This window comes from Elgaria multicarinata, chromosome 1 (genome assembly GCF_023053635.1).
Source record: "Elgaria multicarinata webbii isolate HBS135686 ecotype San Diego chromosome 1, rElgMul1.1.pri, whole genome shotgun sequence".
Lineage (NCBI taxonomy): Eukaryota > Metazoa > Chordata > Lepidosauria > Squamata > Anguidae > Elgaria > Elgaria multicarinata.
In genome coordinates this window covers 142,022,177-142,041,560 of record NC_086171.1, presented here as the reverse complement: position 1 = coordinate 142,041,560, position 19,384 = coordinate 142,022,177, and the positions used below count along the sequence as shown (strand labels likewise).

At 40.4% G+C, this 19,384-nt stretch overlaps 1 protein-coding gene across 1 annotated transcript in view; it reads left to right on the top strand.

Annotated features, from left to right (window-relative positions):
- PATJ (PATJ crumbs cell polarity complex component) overlaps positions 1–19,384 on the top strand; it is a 187,062-nt gene that overhangs the window by 12,291 nt on the left and 155,387 nt on the right. The window contains exons 7-12 of the mRNA XM_063138122.1: positions 1,242–1,370; positions 3,952–4,173; positions 7,968–8,058; positions 11,616–11,707; positions 13,222–13,363; positions 15,254–15,388. Of these exons, the coding sequence (XP_062994192.1) occupies positions 1,242–1,370; positions 3,952–4,173; positions 7,968–8,058; positions 11,616–11,707; positions 13,222–13,363; positions 15,254–15,388 (811 nt within the window). The remainder of the gene's footprint in view (positions 1–1,241; positions 1,371–3,951; positions 4,174–7,967; positions 8,059–11,615; positions 11,708–13,221; positions 13,364–15,253; positions 15,389–19,384) is intronic.

Sequence of the window (19,384 nt, the reverse complement as noted above, 5' to 3'; positions counted from 1 at the left end):
CCAATCTGCGGCCACTCATCCACCAGTGTCACTATGAGTCAGTGAATCCTCCCTGCTCCATTATCCATGTCGTAAAGTGCAGGTGAAAGGGCCATGTTCCCCTCTCATCTGTGGGGAAAGGCAGGGAACATGGCCTGAAAACCTTATTTGTGCACTAAACCTGATGCCACCACAAGAGCCTTGTGTCTTACCCACTATCTTAAAGCAAACCAGCAACATGCACACAGTAAATCAATGTACATTGATTTTCTGTGGGGAATGTGTGTGTGTGGTTCTAAGATGGTGGTTTGGGATACTATGTGCAGTGATGTTCAAAGTCACTGTGGCCCTATTCAGAAGACACCTTAAACCATTGCTTTAACCATGGTGGTTAAGCCAGAAAGCCAGGCCATGTTCAGAAGACACCTTAAACTATGGCTTTAACCATGGTGAAAAAGGCAAAAACCATTTTTCACTGTGGTTAAAGCCATGGTTTAAGATGTCTTCTGAACACAGCCCTGTTTTCTGGCTTAACCACCATGGTTAAAGCAATGGTTTAAGGTGTCCTCTGAATGGGGCCAACGTCTTTTCTCAAGCAATGATTCCAGTGTAAATCTTGTATGTACTCACTTTATTTGAAACTCTGATTTTCCTAAATGTTGCAATACAACATGTTGAATTTCAGAGATCAGTAAATGTATGATTTGCACACTAATATACCATTCCCTTCTTTGTAACCCTTAGGACATGGATGGGAAACCATTGACTATGCTTACTAGGGTTGATGGGAATAATAATAATAATAATAATTAATAATAATAATAATAATAATTTTCTTACCCACCTCTCCCTTTGGATCGAGACGCCAAAATATAGGCCAAAATATCTGGAGGGCCACCTGTGCCTTAGGAGATGATATTGGGGTTTTTTTTAGTTATGTGTGCTGTTATCTTATGGAGCTCTTCAGAGGACATTTGGAATCTAAATGTAATAAAATGATTATCTTAAACGTGGTATTTTCACCTGTAGTTCATTCATTTTACCAGCCACTTTGCTTATTGTAAATCTGTGATGCATCTTATCTCATATGTATGCCAGATGATGGGGTCTCTAAAAAGTAGCTTTAGAATGGCCTGATGAATGTATAAGATGCCAAGTGCATTGTAGAGACTGGGAATTCTATGATGTGTTGTGGGGAAAGTGATTCTTTATACTTACAATAGTATCATAGTAAACAGACTTTCATTTTCTACCTTTCCCAGATCAGTTGGGGCCACATTGAAGAAGTTGAGCTTATTAACGACGGCTCAGGATTAGGGTTTGGAATTGTGGGAGGAAAATCAATTGGCGTAGTGGTAAGGACTATTGTTCCAGGAGGACTAGCTGATAAGGTAATTTGTTCATACCATATATATTTTTAAATCAATGAATATTTGTTAGCAATTCTACAACAAGTTAAGGTACTATCTTTTAAGGGTTGCAGCCAGTGGAGAGGGAAAATAAACACAGAAAATAAACACGTTGGAGACCGGTGGCCTACTTCTCCAGGCCTTGCCTGGCCCTGTCTTCCAAGATTATGGAAGTAGCAACATGGAAGGAAGATGGGCAATGACCTCTGCCTACATCTTTTCATCCTTCTCCCCAACTGCTGTTGACAAGTGAATGGCAAGGCCAGCCACAGCAATGTCACTCATACCATTGTGGCAAGGATGGCAGAAACTGGACTAAGTGTTCTCCACACTGCTCACAGCCCTTATTGATACATGCCACCTCCATTTTTGCTGTGAACATGTCATGCCTGGACTAGTCATGCTTACAAGTCCAGAATTAAAGGTAGCAGTTGGGATGAAACATTGTGGGTAGGGCAGAAGTGGGGAGTTTCTACTAAAACTCTCTCCTCACACGCACATCCTAATTCATCTTTTCCAATTCCCTGATAACCTACCCTGTACCCCTCTACCTCCCGTGGCCTCTCAGAAGGCATGTACATGTTCTGAATGACCAGATAGTTATGGCAGAAGCATGATGTTGCTTATAATGATAAAAAAAGACTGATACTATCCTAGACTGAGTGCCAGTATGTATAAAAGTAGACTAAAGGTAGGGCAAAGATCACTAATTAAATGTCAACACAGGCTATGTTTTAGGTCGGATAAATGACTTCTTAAGCATGCCTTGGCTCTTGGTAGAAAGGGAAGTATTTTTTTAAAAAAATACCATTTGGAGCAAAACTTCAGTCATGTTTTAACCATTAGACTTAAGTGTCGGAAAGTGGCATCACAAAAGCTGCATTCATACGTAATGCCAAGCCGTGGTTTGCTATTATATGTATGAACAGTAGTGAGCCTGCTCTCATGGTCCCTCTTTCTCTATTCAATTTGCCATCTGCCATGCACAGCAATTTCCTAACTGATCAGAGTTTGATCTAGATTTGAGGCAAACTATGCTTTTAAGTATGCCCTGTGAAGCTCCCAGGCCCTATGTACACCTATGGCCTGATTATGCCAAGACAGCATTTATATCATCATAGAGTTGCGGGTCTTCATGCAAGGATCAAGTTGCTGGATAGTCTGTGAGATATAGTTTCTTGACTGAAATGATTGACTCTGTAGTCTTGATGAAAATGACACTTCACCCTGAGTTTTTGGGGAAACTTCTCATGAGAAATTACGAACCACTTTGCTTCCATATACCTCAGCTGGCGCTAAAGGATGCTATAGCTTTCAGGATTGGCAAGTTTGACACAACAAACCCTTGTTAAATAAAACTGCTGCCTCTAACCTTGTGAATACAAAGAGAGCTCTGTTTCATTTTATTAATATTAATGTACAGAAAAGAGACTATAGGATGTGTTCCAATTCATAATAAAAATGAAAGTTGGAGACTCAGAGCTGAAATGCTCAAGTTGGCTCTTCTGCTTCCTCTACAAAACTGTCTGGTATAATGAATGCTTCTTTCTCTTGTGTCTTTGGAACACCTGTTTTGCTGTAAGGAACAAAATGTTTTGGCATCCAACCACCTACGTGTCACTGTCTGAATTTACAACAGTCTTGAGTGACCAAGAAGGGGGTGTAGCACAAAACGGATGTTAATGGTGATAATTTTGCTCAGAAAATATTAAGAGATAATGACTACAAGAGCCAGTTGTAGATATTGTTTTTTGAAGAGCTTACTTGCACAAAGAACTGTTGACACAAACGGTCTCTTCACGTGGGCAGTGTAATATCAAAGCAGAGGAGGCTCCTCATAAAAGTGTGGCTACTTCAGTAACAACATCTTCTGACTGTTTTGCACACCCAGCTTGAAGAAGTAGCTGCTGTTGCAATCTTGTCTGAGAAGCTTTTCTGGTGTTATAGAGCTTACGTGTGAATAAACTTGTGGGAGCAGTTGTTTGTACAAATATGTTCTGAAAGATAACATAGGTTTGAATTATGATCCTGAAAGAAACCAGAAAGTTACATTTGAGGGGAAAACATGTCTGGTTGTGTGTCAAATTCTCAATTCAGGTCAAGGATCTTGGTTACACATTTGTGGGTTTGTGTTTGTAGGTATGTCTCCATGCATGTCTGAGATGTTGCGCTCACATAAAAATTGTAATCTTGTAACTATTTTCCCCAAGAGTAATCCTGCTTGTAAATATAGAGCAGTTTCCAATAGACCACTGGCACGAATGTAAGTTATGTTGCACTTGCATAAGGGAGTTCTAGTGCAGCACCAATTCCCTGGAAAACTCATTGACTCTGCTAATACTATTGACATTGAACTGGAGGTAATTATGTCAGTGCTAGATTCTGATTTTATACTGCCCATTGTCTGGTGAAAATCTACAGAGTTCCTTAAACTTGATGGTATTTTGAATGGTCTGAATGCCTTGTGAAAAATAATTTAAATACGCAGTTAAAATTGGGCAAAATATAAATTCTATTTCAGTGGTTAATTTTAAGTTTGTTAACCCACATTTCATATTTGCAGGATGGCAGACTCAGAACTGGTGATCACATCTTAGAAATTGGTGGGACTAACGTACAAGGAATGAGTAGTGATCAGGTTGCTCAAGTGTTGAGAAACTGTGGAAACCATGTTAAGATGGTAGTTGCAAGAGATCCCATGTGTGACATAACTGTGACACCACCAACTCCTGTGAACCAACCTGTAGGTGCTTTGGCTTTTTTTCAGGACAGAGCACTTGACACAGTGAGTACATTAATATTTTGCAAGTCTGCCATGAATTGCATCTTACAGCAAGTAACACCATTGAAAATGTAATATTCATTGCAAGTTTATAAGGTTAATGGGCATCCAAGTTGCATCTCGATAAAAATTCCAAAAATACTTTCCACCTCCATTGCTTATCTCCACCATAAAAATTCAAACTTGGTATCTTAAGTTTGACTTTTATAAGGTAAAATATTCTTTTTTACTTCCCAACAGCTGATTTCCTTCATTCTCTATATCTTTTTCATGACCAACTGCCTTATCTAAGGAAATGGCTAATTTGGTTGTGGCACGTCTGTTATGGAATGCATTCCTCTGGGGGAGTCACCTAGCGACAATGTTTTAGATGTTGATCTTGTTGGGGGGAAATGTTATTAGCTGAAGTTTTTAAAATACGTGTTGAATGCTCTTTTATCTGCTAGTTTTATCTTGCATCTGTCAGTTTACACACTTGTATTTTTGTTAACCTTAAACTCTACCCTAGAATTGATTTTTATGAAGGACGGTATAAAAATGTTTCAAATAAATATATATTTTATGCCGTCAGGAGTGGATGGAATAGTTTCACTTGATCAGCCACAGTGTACTAGGAAAATCGTTAGAGCTATCTTTTGCGAGCAGAGGCGGCTCCCATGAAATAGAGACACGCACACCAGAGCTTTGGGATAAACTAGGGCCTCTTTATTAATATGGGAAATTCACCCATCCCCTGGATCTACGCGTGAAAGTGCGGGAATCTATTACATCGTTTCCTCAGGCATCTAGCCTGCCATTAAGGGTGAGCTACTCTGCTAAGCCAGGAGCCAGGTCAAACCCGCCTCCCCCTCTTAGGTGAGACCTACCTGCTCGGGGCCATGGAACCACAAGTAGATGAGACAAGAAGGTCCCCAAAGGCAAGCCATATCCTGGCACAAGGGTCACAAAACCCTTGAGGAGCAGCCCTCCGGATTTGCCAATCACCATAAAGGTGCCAGAGTGCTCACCCATGCCCCATACCGCACTTGTGTCAGGTCTGCCTACCTGCGGCTTAGATGCGGGTCCTTCCCACCCGCAAATCCGCCTCCACCCTCAGCTGCCCTGAGTGGGGGGTGAATGGGCTCTTCTAATATGCTTAGATCCTTTTTTGTCAATTTTAAAGGTTTGGAGAAGCTAGCAAAATGCTAACTTCGATATAAAAATAAATCCAGTCTAATTGTTACTAACACTAGGCATTCAGAATTTTTTAATCCCTTTTACGAGACAGCCCCAAAGAAAAAGTCTGCCAATGTTCAACTTTTTGTTTAGAAATCTATCCAGCAATACATTTTAGAACTTGGGGCAGTATCCAATAGCGTCATTTCGCAAACTCAAGTAACACTAGTGGAGCTCCGCCAAATCTTTCTGTTGTGCAAGAGGTTGCATAACGCACAATGGGTTGCACAGCATAATGCACAACCACTTCCACAATGACTTGGGCAAGCATAACTTTATTTGGATTATTATTATTATTATTATTATTATTATTATTATTATTATTATTTATTTATAAAGCACCATCAATTTTCATGGCGCTGTACAGAACAAAACAAGACAATCTGCCATATGGCTTACAATCTAAAATTACAGTAACAGACAGGGGACCCGCATTCTCCTCTTGCACATAGTTCGGATCCCAGAGAGCTTCGGCTATTGGGCGGTATAAAAATGTAATAAATAAATAAATAAATAAAAATAATCCCGGTTTCTGTAGTGCAACGTCACTTGCGTTAGCAGAATGACACAGTTGGATATGACACACAGTACAGATCGCTCTGTCTCTTTTAAAGTCTTTGTTCTAAAGTCTTTGTTTTCTATACTAATATCTTTGCAGCTAAAAATGTATCTTAAAATCTTATTTTAACCAATTTAATTTTGGTCATATTTAAGTGTTTTTGTTTAGTCAAGAGCTTTTCTCAGTTTAGAATAATTAAAATCAACAAATGTTACTCAAAGTATGCAGGAGGTCTTGAAATGTAAGCAAAGCTGTGCTTGTATTCCATCTGTTTCTACTGTGCTTTTTTTAGATTTAGGTATGGAATATCTTCGGAGAGATGTCTCATGTCCTGTGGTGTAGTTTTTCTGCTTTATTTCTTTTCCTCCTTAGCTACCACAGTGAGGTGTTGGAACTTGGGTCTTTGAAACATGACTTTTGCATTGTAGGTAGGGCCAGGTTCTCTCATTAAGTGGAATGAGGTGGCTACCTCAGGCGGCTGCTTTTGAGTGTCGTGAAAAGGCAGCAGACTTTTAGTTATTCATATTCACAATCATAGTTTTACTGCCATGGAGGTGGAGAGGTGTTTGTGGGATTAGATGCCAAGATGACCATCCTTGAATACTCTGCACCTTGACTTGGGGTGGGTACCAAATTGTCTTGGCTGGGGTGAGGGGTGTTTTTATAATTTTATTCAAAGTGTATATAGGAATGATAGTGACTCAAAGGCTTCTGGATACTAAGGTCAACAACTCCATGGCCTCTTCGTCCAAGCTACTTCAGCTGTGCTGTGAAACAGGCTTACCATAGTCTTCTGGACCTTTCCTAGTGCCAGACTGGTCACTTTTAGCCAACAACTTTATTAGCTAGAAAATATTTTATTATTTATTTATTTATTTATTTATTGCATTTCTATACCGCCCAATAGCCGGAGCTCTCTGGGCGGTTCACAAAAATTAAAACCATTCAAAGTATAAAGCAACAGTATAAAACCATAATATAAAATACAATATAAAGCTCAACCAGATAAAAACAGCAGCAATGCAAAATTACAAATTTAAAATACCAAGTTAAAATTTATTTATAGACTGTTAAAATGCTGGGAGAATAAAAAGGTCTTCACCTAAGGTCTCTTTACCCTACTGCTTTAAAGCACTTTATAACAGTTTTGACAACTGTATATGGAGTGTGTCCTGGGCCCCAACAGTTGTCAAAACTGTTATAAAGTGCTTTAAAGCAGTAGTGTAGATCCTGCCCTGGCATCTAAAGGCATATAATGTAGGTGCCAAGCGAACCTCCTTAGGGAGCTCATTCCACAGCCGGGGTGCCACAGCAGAGAAGGCCCTCCTCCTGGTAGCCACCTGCCTCACTTCCTTTGGCAGGGGCTCACGCAGAAGGACCCCTGAGGATGACCTTAGGTTCTGGGCAGGTACATATGGGAGGAGGCGTTCCTTCAGATAGCCTGGCCCCAAGCCATTTAACTACTTGAATTGCATTTGTGCTATTCTAAACTGTTACTGTGGCAGTGTGGCCTGTCAATTAAAATGGATATTTTCTCTTATTTTTGACTTCTGTTCATTCTGTTGATCGAGTGCATTGATATATGCTTCCCTGATCCACATAAAGCTTGTTGCTAATTTCACCTTTGTATCTTGTTGTGGGCCAGCTTATGAGTGTGTCTCTGAGGTGACAAAAGGCTTGTTACATTTGCCACCTCAATTTCATGAGGGGAATTATGTATCTGAAGTGACTTCTGGCATAGCATCAGATCACCTGATTGCTGTCTACCCCTTCTCTGATAACCTGCTGCAGCCACTAATAGGTAATGGACTTTAGAACAATCCTTTTCAATGCTGAAGGCACTGAAACTAGAAGAAAACATATTTCTTGTGGGCTGATGTTGAAATACCATTTTACCCTTGGATTTTAGGGCTGAAGCAGTCAGATAGGTAATGAGTTCTTTGCAGAAGCTGAAGAAATGCTTAATACAAATGTTTATAATCGTAAACATTAAGTTGAGTAAAAATGTAATTTTATTTCCTAGGAAAATGAAATTCATGAAGTTCAGCTGACTAAAAAAAATGGACAGAGCCTTGGTATCACAATTGTTGGCTATACAGGAGTTTCTGATACAGGTGAGCTGTCTGCTGTCTGTTCAGCAAAGGAAACAATATATTTGTGAAACATTCCTTGGTTGAAGTAGACAACTAAATTGTTTTTAAAAAGGGAGGCACTTTTCTCTCTTGGTCCATGATTTTAGACATAATCTAGTATTTGCAGCCAGTCCCCCTAATTATATTTTGAAACAAGATTCCTTACTGCAAATCAAATCACCTTATTACGGTCTGAGACCAGCACACTTATTGCAATTATTTGTCCTTTTATTAAACTAAAATATGAATCTATGCTTTTTTGTTGTATGAAATGCAACTTTTGCCCCAGAGCCTTTGTTCTGTTGACAGAGAATGATCAGTGATTTTCTGTCATGGTGAGGTGGTTGTGGTTTTAGATTTTCAGTTTTGATTTAATGTTTTCCATGCGTATATTTACACACATGTCCAAAACTACTCCCATGGGGAAAAAGCCTTGTGATAGAAGCTGTGAACACAGAAACTCTGTTCTGGTGTTATGGCTAAACAAGGGATATGCGTGTGTAAGAAGCACTGGGTGGCCCTCCCCACAATGTCCCCAGCCCCACCCTCCCTGTTCCTGACCTTGCCAGGTTGAACAGCAATATCTGAAGTGGAGGACTGTGGGGAGCATTCTACTTGTATTTACTTGAATGCAAGTAGAACTCCGTGCATGATCAGGGCCCTTGGTTTATCGGGTCTCCAATCATACAGGGAGTTGAAGCTCTCCTCAGACTTATCTGCTCACAGCAGGGGAGGGTGGCAACTCAGAAAGTTGGGCCAGGGTACATGACTCCATGCCCCTTACACACACTATATAACCTGTTTGGGCACAGCACCTGAGTTTTAACTACTTGTTAATGTCTATTTGTGATTAACAGTGTGCAAAATCAACCGAGCCCTGTGGCATCTTAAAATCTAAGGTCACAACTCTAGATGGCCATATGTGTGCAGAGGCAAAGTGTATGCTCATTCGAAAGTGTTTTTTTAATTTTTTTTTTACTGCAATTGTGAGTAACTGGCAAGCTGCTTTAAAAAACCTTTTTAAACCTCTTAAGTTTGTAAAAAAACCAAACCCTACACTTTCCTAATAATATTGATTATTTCTTGAAGGTCTAAAAGAAAGCAAGGTACTACACAATATAAATATAGAATTAATAGGAACAACAACAAAATCTGCCTATATATATATATATGTAACCTAAAAGAGAAGTGGATAAGGGAAGACAAAGGAGGAAGAGAGACTAAATTTAAAATCTTAGTTGGAAAAGGCCTGTTAAAATAGATGTCATCAGGTGGTTCTTAACAAGAAGGAGGGATTTAATCATATAAATATTTGGCAAGTTCCAAAGAAAATGGGCCGAGCCATGAGGCAACTGATGTAATTGCTACCAGGGGAATGTTGACTGTAGAAAGAGTGTAAAGAAAAATTAAAGAGGAAAGCTAAGCAGAAATTGCAAAGTGCAAACATTTCAAAGTAAGGTATGAAAATGAATATAATAAGGGAAGAGAAGCTGGAAAGGTCAGGGGTGAGGGGGAAAAGGAGAAATATGATCACATTTACCAGCAGGAAAGCTAAGATGAACTGCGAAGTGAAGAATAGATAATGCAGGCTAACAAAAAGGGCATTACACTGATCAGCCCTCAACAAGGCAAGAGATGCTTTAGACATATGTTAATAAAAAGATTTACTACTTTAACTCAGAACAAAGGCACAATTCAGCAATGAAAAAGATATGTGTGTGTATATATATATAACTAAGCCCCTAGAGTGTAAAGTATGACACATTTAAACACAACACCAAGAGTTAAAGTAGTAGACAAAACCATAGAAAAGAAAAGCAGCAATTGGGAGAAGAAGCTAAGTTTTAGAGAAATTCAATTTAAGAAAGTGAGAAATCCAAAAAGAAGCAGAAGCATGATAGGCAGAAAAAAATAGCAATTAATGATGCGTAAGACCTGGGATGGAAACATAGAACTGTAAATCATCAGCATAAATATGATTAAAACTAAGAGAATATATAGGAGGTCCAAGTGGGAACAGCAAAGGAGCTACCAGTACAGAACTCTAGGGTCTTGTCTATATGCCCTGTTTAGCTCATTCCGGCTGGGCAGTGGCGCTGTGTTGTTTATATGATGCAGCCGGCACTGCACAGCCACATCAGGCTTCTCCCCCTGAAACTGCACTTTTTTGCAGTGTCAATTTACTGCGATTTTTAAGTTGCTCCGAGGTCACCACATTCTTTCGTCCGTCTGTCGGTGGTGGCCTCGCTCCAGGTTGAGCCAATGGGCGTTCCTGGGGACAGACTAAAGCCCAGGGTAGGTCCGGGTAGGCATGAGAAGGCAGGGCAGGGGATGGGCTGAACGAGCAGAATAGTTGTTGACGTTGTGGCTTTTCCGGCCGGATAGGCCGCATTCCATCCTGCCATCAAGATTTATTGTCCCACCCCACAGCTGTGATGCTGCGGGGTTCTGTGGGAACCAAGCAACAAAGCATCACCCCCTAGGGGACCCTTACAGATTGAGGAAATGAAGCAAAGAAAACCATTAATAGATACATGTTGAGGAATTAAACGCTCAGAAGAAATGTAGAGAAGCAGCAGTAACCTAAAGTGGGGATCGATTATCAGATAGTAGAGTCCAATACAAATTATACTAATTTAGTCAGTATAAAAACACACAGTGTGCTGTATTTGGCATTGATCCAGTTTATTGTATGAAAATCGGAAATTGTATTAAGGTTCATTGTTTATTGTAGTTACCACTAGAAAGCGGTAGTATATGCAGTCTGTAACAAATCCTGTGGAACCCCTGATACCATGCAATTCTTTTTTCAGCCCAACATTTTATGGATATATGACTTAAAACACACACTATAGCATCCTATCTTAATTCCTATGGCATCAACATAAACTAGTTGTGTTAATAAATGGGTCTTCACTATGTTAGGCTAATTGACATCCCCCAATATCTTGGACTTGTGCTTAATTTCTCTCCACTTACTGTAACTGATTCCAATGCCATTTTAGAAGCGTTATAATAATGTAAGACTAGTTGAAACTGCATAGAATAATTGATCACTTTATTACAGGAGAATACAAGGTATATGAAATGGCATAGGTTAGAATTTCTCTTAACAGACTTTTAAAGATCCATTTGAGATCCGGTGATCTCCAATGCATCTAAAGTACATAACTGCAGTTTATGTTCAAGTTGAATGATGAGTAGCAATAAGAATTTTCAAAGTATCTCAAGATATGTGCATTTCTTCGCTGTTATGTGGGATTTATGATTTCAACACAATTGCAGTATAAGCTTTATTGAAGAGGTGCCATAAGACTCTTCTTCTTTTTTCTTTTTTCTTTTGCTACAATTGATCCTCTTCCCTTCCCAAGCCTGCAATCCTATACACACACTGGTATTAAGCACCATTGAACTCAATGGGGCATACTTCTGAGTAGAAATGTGTAGGATTGCACTGTAAATTGTTTACTCTAACTATGTGGGTTCTAAATGTATGGTAACTATAGATTAATAGTGTTCTTGTTTTTTCCCTCTTAAAGTGGACTCTTCGGGGATTTTTGTTAAAAACGTAATACCTGGCAGTGCTGCGGAACACAGTGGTCAGATAAAAATCCATGACAAAATTATTGCTGTAAGTTGAATCTTATTTAGAGTATTTAACATGGCAAAATATTAATGGTGTATATCTGAAAGTGTCAGTATAAAATAATCTATTCCAGATTATCCACTAGTTGAGGCACCTTTCATTCACATACGGTCATGTGGGAATAACTTCTCCATGATGTAGATCCTCTTTTCCTTCAGGATGCTTTGTTCAAGACCTATGCAATTAGTCCATCCATGTGATTTCATCATTCTATGGTGCAATTTCACTCACATAAAATTGCACCATAGAAAAGTGACTTGTAGATGGTTGTAGCTGTGTCTTAAGGGCATGCCCATTAACAACAAGCAGTGTGACAGATTCTTAAAAAGGGACTTTATTGTTTCTCTCTGTAGTCCCCCATATCCCCACCACCATATATAATCCTGAGGGCGGGGGGCTCTTGAGATTAGTGTGAGGTATGGTGTTGTGTGTTGCAATTGGAGGGGGGTAGTTAACAGATATCTTCACCACCACCACCACCTTGAAGAACAGAAGAGCAATTTAGGATTCATACCGCTGGCATAGTTCGCACACCACAGCTACCCAGGGCTTAAACAAATCCTAGGTAGCTATGAGCGAGCCAGGGCAGGCTAGTGTGCAGAGTCTGCTGAGTTAAACCACACTCCATCCCTGGGGTTGTTTATCGTGATGTCCGAACATGGAATTGGAGGTTGTTGGGGGAAGAACAACCCAGACATATAGCCCACACATGTAACCCAGTTTGTTCTTGGGTTACAAATCTGGGTTGTTCCTTCCCCAATAACCTTCAATTAGAGGTTTGTATGTCATGATAAACAACTCAGGGATGGAGCGATTGTAGGCTGTTTAACTCACTCTCAGTGATTTGCATGATTGGTAAGGTTTGCATGATCATCAGGCAGTTAACAAGCCACTGTGGCTTGTTATCTACGCTGGACATGCTGAGAGAATTTTCATAATTACCCTCGCTAGTGCAGCTTGTTGTATCATGCAAACCCAAGACAGAATGGCTTGCCACATGTAACAAGCCACCAAGAACACTACAACAGCCCTGTGGCTTGTTAACTGCCTGCTGATCATGGAAAGTGGGCCATTAACAGCAACCGTGGGTTTTTGACATGCGAACCAGTTCATTGTCTCTTTCTCTTCATTTAGAATTCCTGAACTCTTGATTGCAGGTATCCCATCCCATACATCTGCATGCCCCCTCCTGCAACTGAACAATATTTGGGTTTGTCTCAACATTAAATCCATCTTCTTTTTTTAGTTTGATCGTCTTTTCATGGCTGAGAAAAGACAGGAAGCCATATTCTTGCTCAAGTAATATTTTCCTTATATTGAGCGATGTGGTGATCATATAGACTTAATCCAAGTTTCATCTGGATATTCAAAGGTTCATGGATGCATTTTTGATTATGCATAATAAGCCATACAAATTGGGGTTCCCATTTTGTGTGATCGATCAGGTTTGTCACTCAGGTTACTATTTAAAACCACTTGTACACTTTTATGTATGTTAGGTTGATGGGATTAACATTCAGAATTATACGAATCAAGAAGTTGTGGAAGCCTTGCGCAATACAGGACCAATTGTGCATCTGGCGTTGCTTCGGAAGAAACCCCTGCATGCTGCTGTCTCTTCAGAACGCGATCTAGACAGAGGTAAAGCACTTCTTTCACTATACCAGTGTATGCTGGTAGCTCCGATATCAAAGTGTGAGGATATCTCCTTTATCATCCTGACTAAAACCCGGAGCGGATTCACCGCTCCATTGACATCAGATCCACCAGCTTCCCCTCACTATACCTACATTCTCTTCTGGCGAAGGCATGCAGTCTGAGGTTCATTTTACTGAGCACCTTGATATTTTCTATTAAACGTTGGTGTGCAGTCTTAATTATTTACAAGACTGGTTAATTCTGCAGTACCTGATCATTATTATTATCATGTTCTGAAAATTGCAAATATACGTCATTGTTCTCTCCCTACCACTTTGCCCTGCCACTCTTCTGAGTACATGATAAAAGGTTGCTTTAGAAAAACTGTGGTCAGTACAGATAATGGCAGTAAAGTAATATAACCACTTTGAGCCATGTAGAGAGCTTCTTTGGTTATCTGTGCATTTCGGAAAGCTCCAAAACAAAACACATAAACAATGAAGTTCTCAAGATGCTGTGTGACCTTAAAAGCCCTAAGCTTTCTTGGGCCAAAGTAGCTTAATTGGTGTAATCCTGTACACCTCTACTCAGAAGTAAGCCCCATTGAATTGAGTGAGAATTGCAGCACAAGCGTAATGGGGGGGTTGAAGGAGCGTGAGAAGTGGCAGATGGCCACACCTCAAAAGAGGTATTATAGAACTGGAAAAGATGCAGAAGAGGGTGACCCAAGAGACTAGAACAATTCCCCTATGCTGAAAACATACAGCATAGGAAAAAAAGGTGAGCAAGGGAGAAGATGATAGAGAGATATAAAATTGTGTGTAGTGAGGAGCATGACTGTTCTTAAAGTCCTGTTTGTGTGTGGAGTGGGAAAGAGACTTACCCTTTTTCTTGTCTCATGTTCCCACCCCCCGCTCTTTATTTCCCCTGGTTGACTCCAATGGGAGTTAGGGAATTCAGTTACAACAGGTCCTGACTAGTGTCAAGCCAGCCAGACAAAAGATGCTTGGATCCAGTGGATCCAAGGCCATCTCCATGCCACTTCTCCTAGCCCTAGAAAAATTCATTTTGGGAACTTCCACTGGCAGGAATGCTGCCTGCAATAGATGTTGCCTGCAGAGTTTTCTATGGGCGTAACTGGGGTCTTCGAGGTGGACTTCCCCAGAATAAGATCTCTGTCAGAATGAGATCGCTCTCTTCTTCCAAGGGGTTAGGATTGCTCTACCCCTTTCCAAGTTAGTGTGTATAAGAAGGGTAGACAGCACATGGCCCAAAGGCCACATGTGCAGCCTCAACTGCGTCCCCTTCAACTGCTGCTGCACCACTGAATTAGGTGAGGTGGGTGGAAAACTGGGAGTTTTAGCATGATGGAATGCTAAAAAGGTAAAATTCAGCTTGTTCTCAAGCTAAATGTGACTCTTTTAGTGCTCCATAGGAGCTCTGTGGTGCTAAAAGGAATCAAATTTTGCTTACAAATGAGCTAAATTTGCCCTTTTAGCATGCCATAGCCATTTGCTGCTGAATTTTAGAGGCAAACCACCATTTTGTTTTCTCTGATGCCCCACAGAGTATGACCCATGGGGGTGAAGGTTGTCTGGGGCTGAGGAGGGCATGAAAATGGAATAAAAACTTTGGAAAATTGCTTCCCCTACCTGGGCCTACCTTTTATGCTGATGTAACCCATTCCATCAGCGGGAGGGATAAATTCTGCAACTCTTCTAGTATATTCCAATTTCTAATATTTTCTTGAATTGTCATTTTTAAGAACTTCTTGGAGAAGTATATAAGCCAGTCTTCGTACTTGATGTGCTGACTGAGGACAAAGGGCTTGTTAAGTGTTGTATACTATTCTCTGATTGTGTAAGTGATGGAAAGCTTTTGGGACACTTACAGGGCAGCCCAAAGTGCCAACTTTAAACTTGACTGGTGTTGTGGTGACTGAAACTAACTTAGATAGTGAGGATGAGGAGCCTCAACAGCATAAAGGCCATTCCGAAAACAAATGGAAGCAAATACTACAAGCAGTTGGTAAGTCAGACGTTATTAGAAGAGACAAGTTTTTAATTATAATTTTGCTACATTGTTAAAGTATGTTGACTTTCTTCCTAGAGATTTTTCTACTTAGTTTAGAACCCTTTTGATTTCTAACTGAATCACATGAGTAAAATTTCAGTACCATCTCTCTTAAATAGTAGTAAAATGAAAGTAAAATGAATTTTTTCAGGGGTCCTGAACATGGCACCCATGGGAGCCATAGAGCCTGTAAAGTCCTCCAATGGTACCCACAAAGCTCCCTGCCTGCTTGATAAACTTTGGAAAATGTTATGGTAGTCTTTCTCTTCCTTTCTAGCCTCCAGTCTTGCTCTTTCCCTCCCTCTACCCCCCGTTCTCTCCCATTCTACTCTTTCCCCTCACAGCCTCTAGCTTTGCTACTTCTTCCACCCCCACCTCTTTGCCTTGCTGTTTCTCCCCCATCCCAGTCTCTAGCCTCACTATTTCTTTCCCTCTGCCTCTTTAGCTTACTTTTGACTAGCCAGGCACCCACACCAGCGTTTATGTGACTAGCCACATCCTCCATGGGAGCCAATGTGTGTTGGTGCTACAACAGTTTTTTAAATTCCCAAATGTGCCCATGGGTCCAAAAAGGTTGGGGACCCCTGGGCTAATCTGTTAGGAATATTTGGGCATGATGAATCCTGCTGTGATGAAGTAACTTTTGATTGTTTGTTTTTGTTTGTATTTTATGCTTTTTATGGTTTAAATTTTGCATATTTCTTTTTAACGTTCACTGTTTTTAACGTTTGTAAACCGCCCAGAGAGCTTCGGCTATAGGGCGGTATATAAATGTAATTAATAATAATAATGATGATGATGATGTTCTGGAATGGTTTTGCTTCAACAACTTCTCCTTCAAAAGGCTTAATTGGAAAGATTTTGTCTGGAAAGGCAGCCTCAAGTGCTTTAAACTAATAAAAAAAATCCATTTGAATAGATCATAGAATCATAGAGTTGGAAGGGACCTTAAAAAGCATCTAGTCCAGCTCAATGCAGGCTCTGCAGCATTGAGGTTGCAGAGGTGCAACCACAGCATCCGTGATAGATGGTCATCCAAGCTCTGCTTAAATACCTCCAGCGAAGGAGAACCCACCACCTCCCAAGGCAGTCTGTTCCACTGCCAAACGTTTCTCCTAATGTTTTGTCGACATCTGCTTCCCTGCAACTTCCAGCCATTGGTTCCAGTCCTCCCCTCTGGAGCAACAGAGAACAGGTCTGCCCCCCATTTTTTGAATGACAGCCCTTCATGTATTTGAAGGCAGCTGTCATGTCTTTCCTTCATCTTCCCCAGGCTAAACATATCCAGATCTTTCAACCATTCCTCATAGGACTTGATTTCCCAAACCCTCACCATCCTGGTTGCTATTCTTTGAAAGCTCTTCAGTGCCAAGTGGCATCTGTTGCCTTTTTAGTTCATGAGACACATAGTTGAGCTGGAAGGGGCCTATAAGGCCTTTGAGTCCAACCCCCTGCGCAATGCAGGAATCCACCTTAAAGCATACCTGACAGATGGCTGTCCAGCTGCATCTTAAATGCCTCTACTGTGGGAGAGCCCACTACCTCCCTAGGTAATTGGTTCCATTGACCCTGTTCAGACAACATGCTAAGCCACGGTGGTTAAGAATTTTGAGCTAAACATTATGGCTTAGCATGTCATGTGAACCATGTCTTAGCATGTTGTATGAACCATTCCTAACCATGGTGGCTACATAAGCACAGTTTAAACACACTCACCATTTCCTACAAGAGGGTTAGCGGCCTAACTATGGCTTAGCATGTTGTCTGAACAGACCCGTCATCATACTGTTCTAACAGTCTAACATTATGCTGCAGTCTTAGAAATATAAGCATTCTTATTCCATAATCCATGTTGTTGTTGGCAGGTTGTGATGACTTTGAATTATATCGGTTTTCACCGTATCTGGCTATTCACAGTCTAATGAGAAAGATTTTAAAACAAAATAAGTGGTCTGTGTTATAAAGTTCTACATCCATAGGCTTGTCATTTTGTAAAATTCGGTTTTATTACAGAAAGATAAAAATGCATTTAAGATACGGGAATGCAGAGGAATGTTTTCACACTGGTAAATACATTGATCTACCTTTCTTGCTTGAGAGCTAAAAGCAGTCATTTCATTTCAAACATGGCTGATACTAAAACACTGTCTATAAAAGTTCAACCCTGGAGCAGAATTTAATGGCCAAATTAAATTTCAAAAATAGGTACTTATATTGGAAATGCTGACAGGCACTAAATTATAATAGCACTGAAGTAAAACACCACTAATTTAATGCCCTGTCTAAACTCTGGAAACGCCTTTCAAACTTAATGTAAAAGCGTGTTTTATAAAATGTATTATTTCTCTAGGTCTAATGGTGCTAAACTTTTATTCAAATTACTATTTCCTGAAGAGATTTGGAATAATGTTGTGGGATGGCAGCTACAACCATGTTTCAGTAGTGATGCAGTCATTGAATTCTATTTGAACATGATGTGTGCATGGGACCCTTAAGCCAATGAGCCAGTGTGGTGTAGTGGCTAGAGTGTAAGACTAGGCTAAAGTGTTCGACTGGAAGTCGGGAGATTCGGGTTCTAGTCCCCGCTCGGCCATGGAAGCTCACTGGGTGACTTTGGGCCAGTCACAGACTCTCAGCCCAACCTACCTCACAGGTTTGTTGTTGTGAGGATAAAATGGGGAGGAGGAGGATTATGTATGCTGCCTTGTGTTTCTTGGAGGAAAAAAGGTGGGATAATAATGCAAAAAAAGAAAAGAAAAGTGTCCTAGCAGATTAGCGAGACCTGAGCACTAATATGATTCATTGGCCACAGTGTTGGGTTCATCTGAAGGAAAACTCAGGTTCAGTTCTCCAGGGCCAATTCATACTTTATGGCAGTGGGTGCATTTGCAGGATTTCATGGTTCCCACGGAAAACAATTGTGTAAACTCAGTTGCCAAGAAACGTTATTGATTGTTGGCAGGATGCAACCTATATTAAGAAGTTTGAAAATTTACCCACTCCTCAAGCTATACCAAGGGAAAAAAACTAGGCCAACTGTAGAATGTGAGGGTCAAAGCAAACATTACTTTAAAGTAGGTAGGTAATTTGTTCTTTTTTACTCTAGTGTAAGTGCATGGGAGGCAATCTGAATCAGCATGGGGGTATAGTGTTTTTTTTAAAAACTCTTCCCCCGCTGAGGTCCTGATGTGTTCCCCTGAAACTGGTATTGAGAGGCATAATGCCTCCAATACTGGAAGTAATAACAGCTGAAAGACTGATATTACAATATTGGAAGGATTAAACAATCACCTGTATTGTAATGATTGAGGACCTTACAGCACTTTCAATATTTGAATAATACTTATTTGGTTACTTGGTCCACTTTTATTGAAGTCTATGTATAATTGCGTGAAAGTTACATGCATTTCATATGTGTTCATTGCTATGAATATATACAAATCCATATATGAGGGAGGGATTATGGGAGCCACATTGGGGACCTCTTCACCGGCACAATTGGAGGTGCCTGTGGTTGTTCGCATTGGGGATCCTTGTATTCATGTTCAGAATTCAGAAGTAAATCCCACTGTCCAATGTGGCTTATTTGCACATAAGTGTGCATATAGTCGTGGCCTTGGGAGATTTTGTAATTTTATAACTTCATTTTGGTGATTCCAAGTTTCAGGACAGTCTACAGAAAACTGTAATGGTAGATAGCTTATATCTCATTCAGTAAAACTATGCCATGTTCTTTCAAATGTTACGTAGTACCAGTGGTGCAGCTAGGGCTGGACCTTAGGGGAAAAGTCCAGGGCTCCCCACAGTCCAGGGGTCTCCCAAATAACTACCCAGAGAATGGCAGGTGATGAGGGCATCAGGGCAGCAGAAACAAACTGCTTGTTGTTCTATCATATCAGGAATGTAGAAGCAGTTTTAAAGCATGGGATGGTGGTTGTAGAGGGAGTGAAA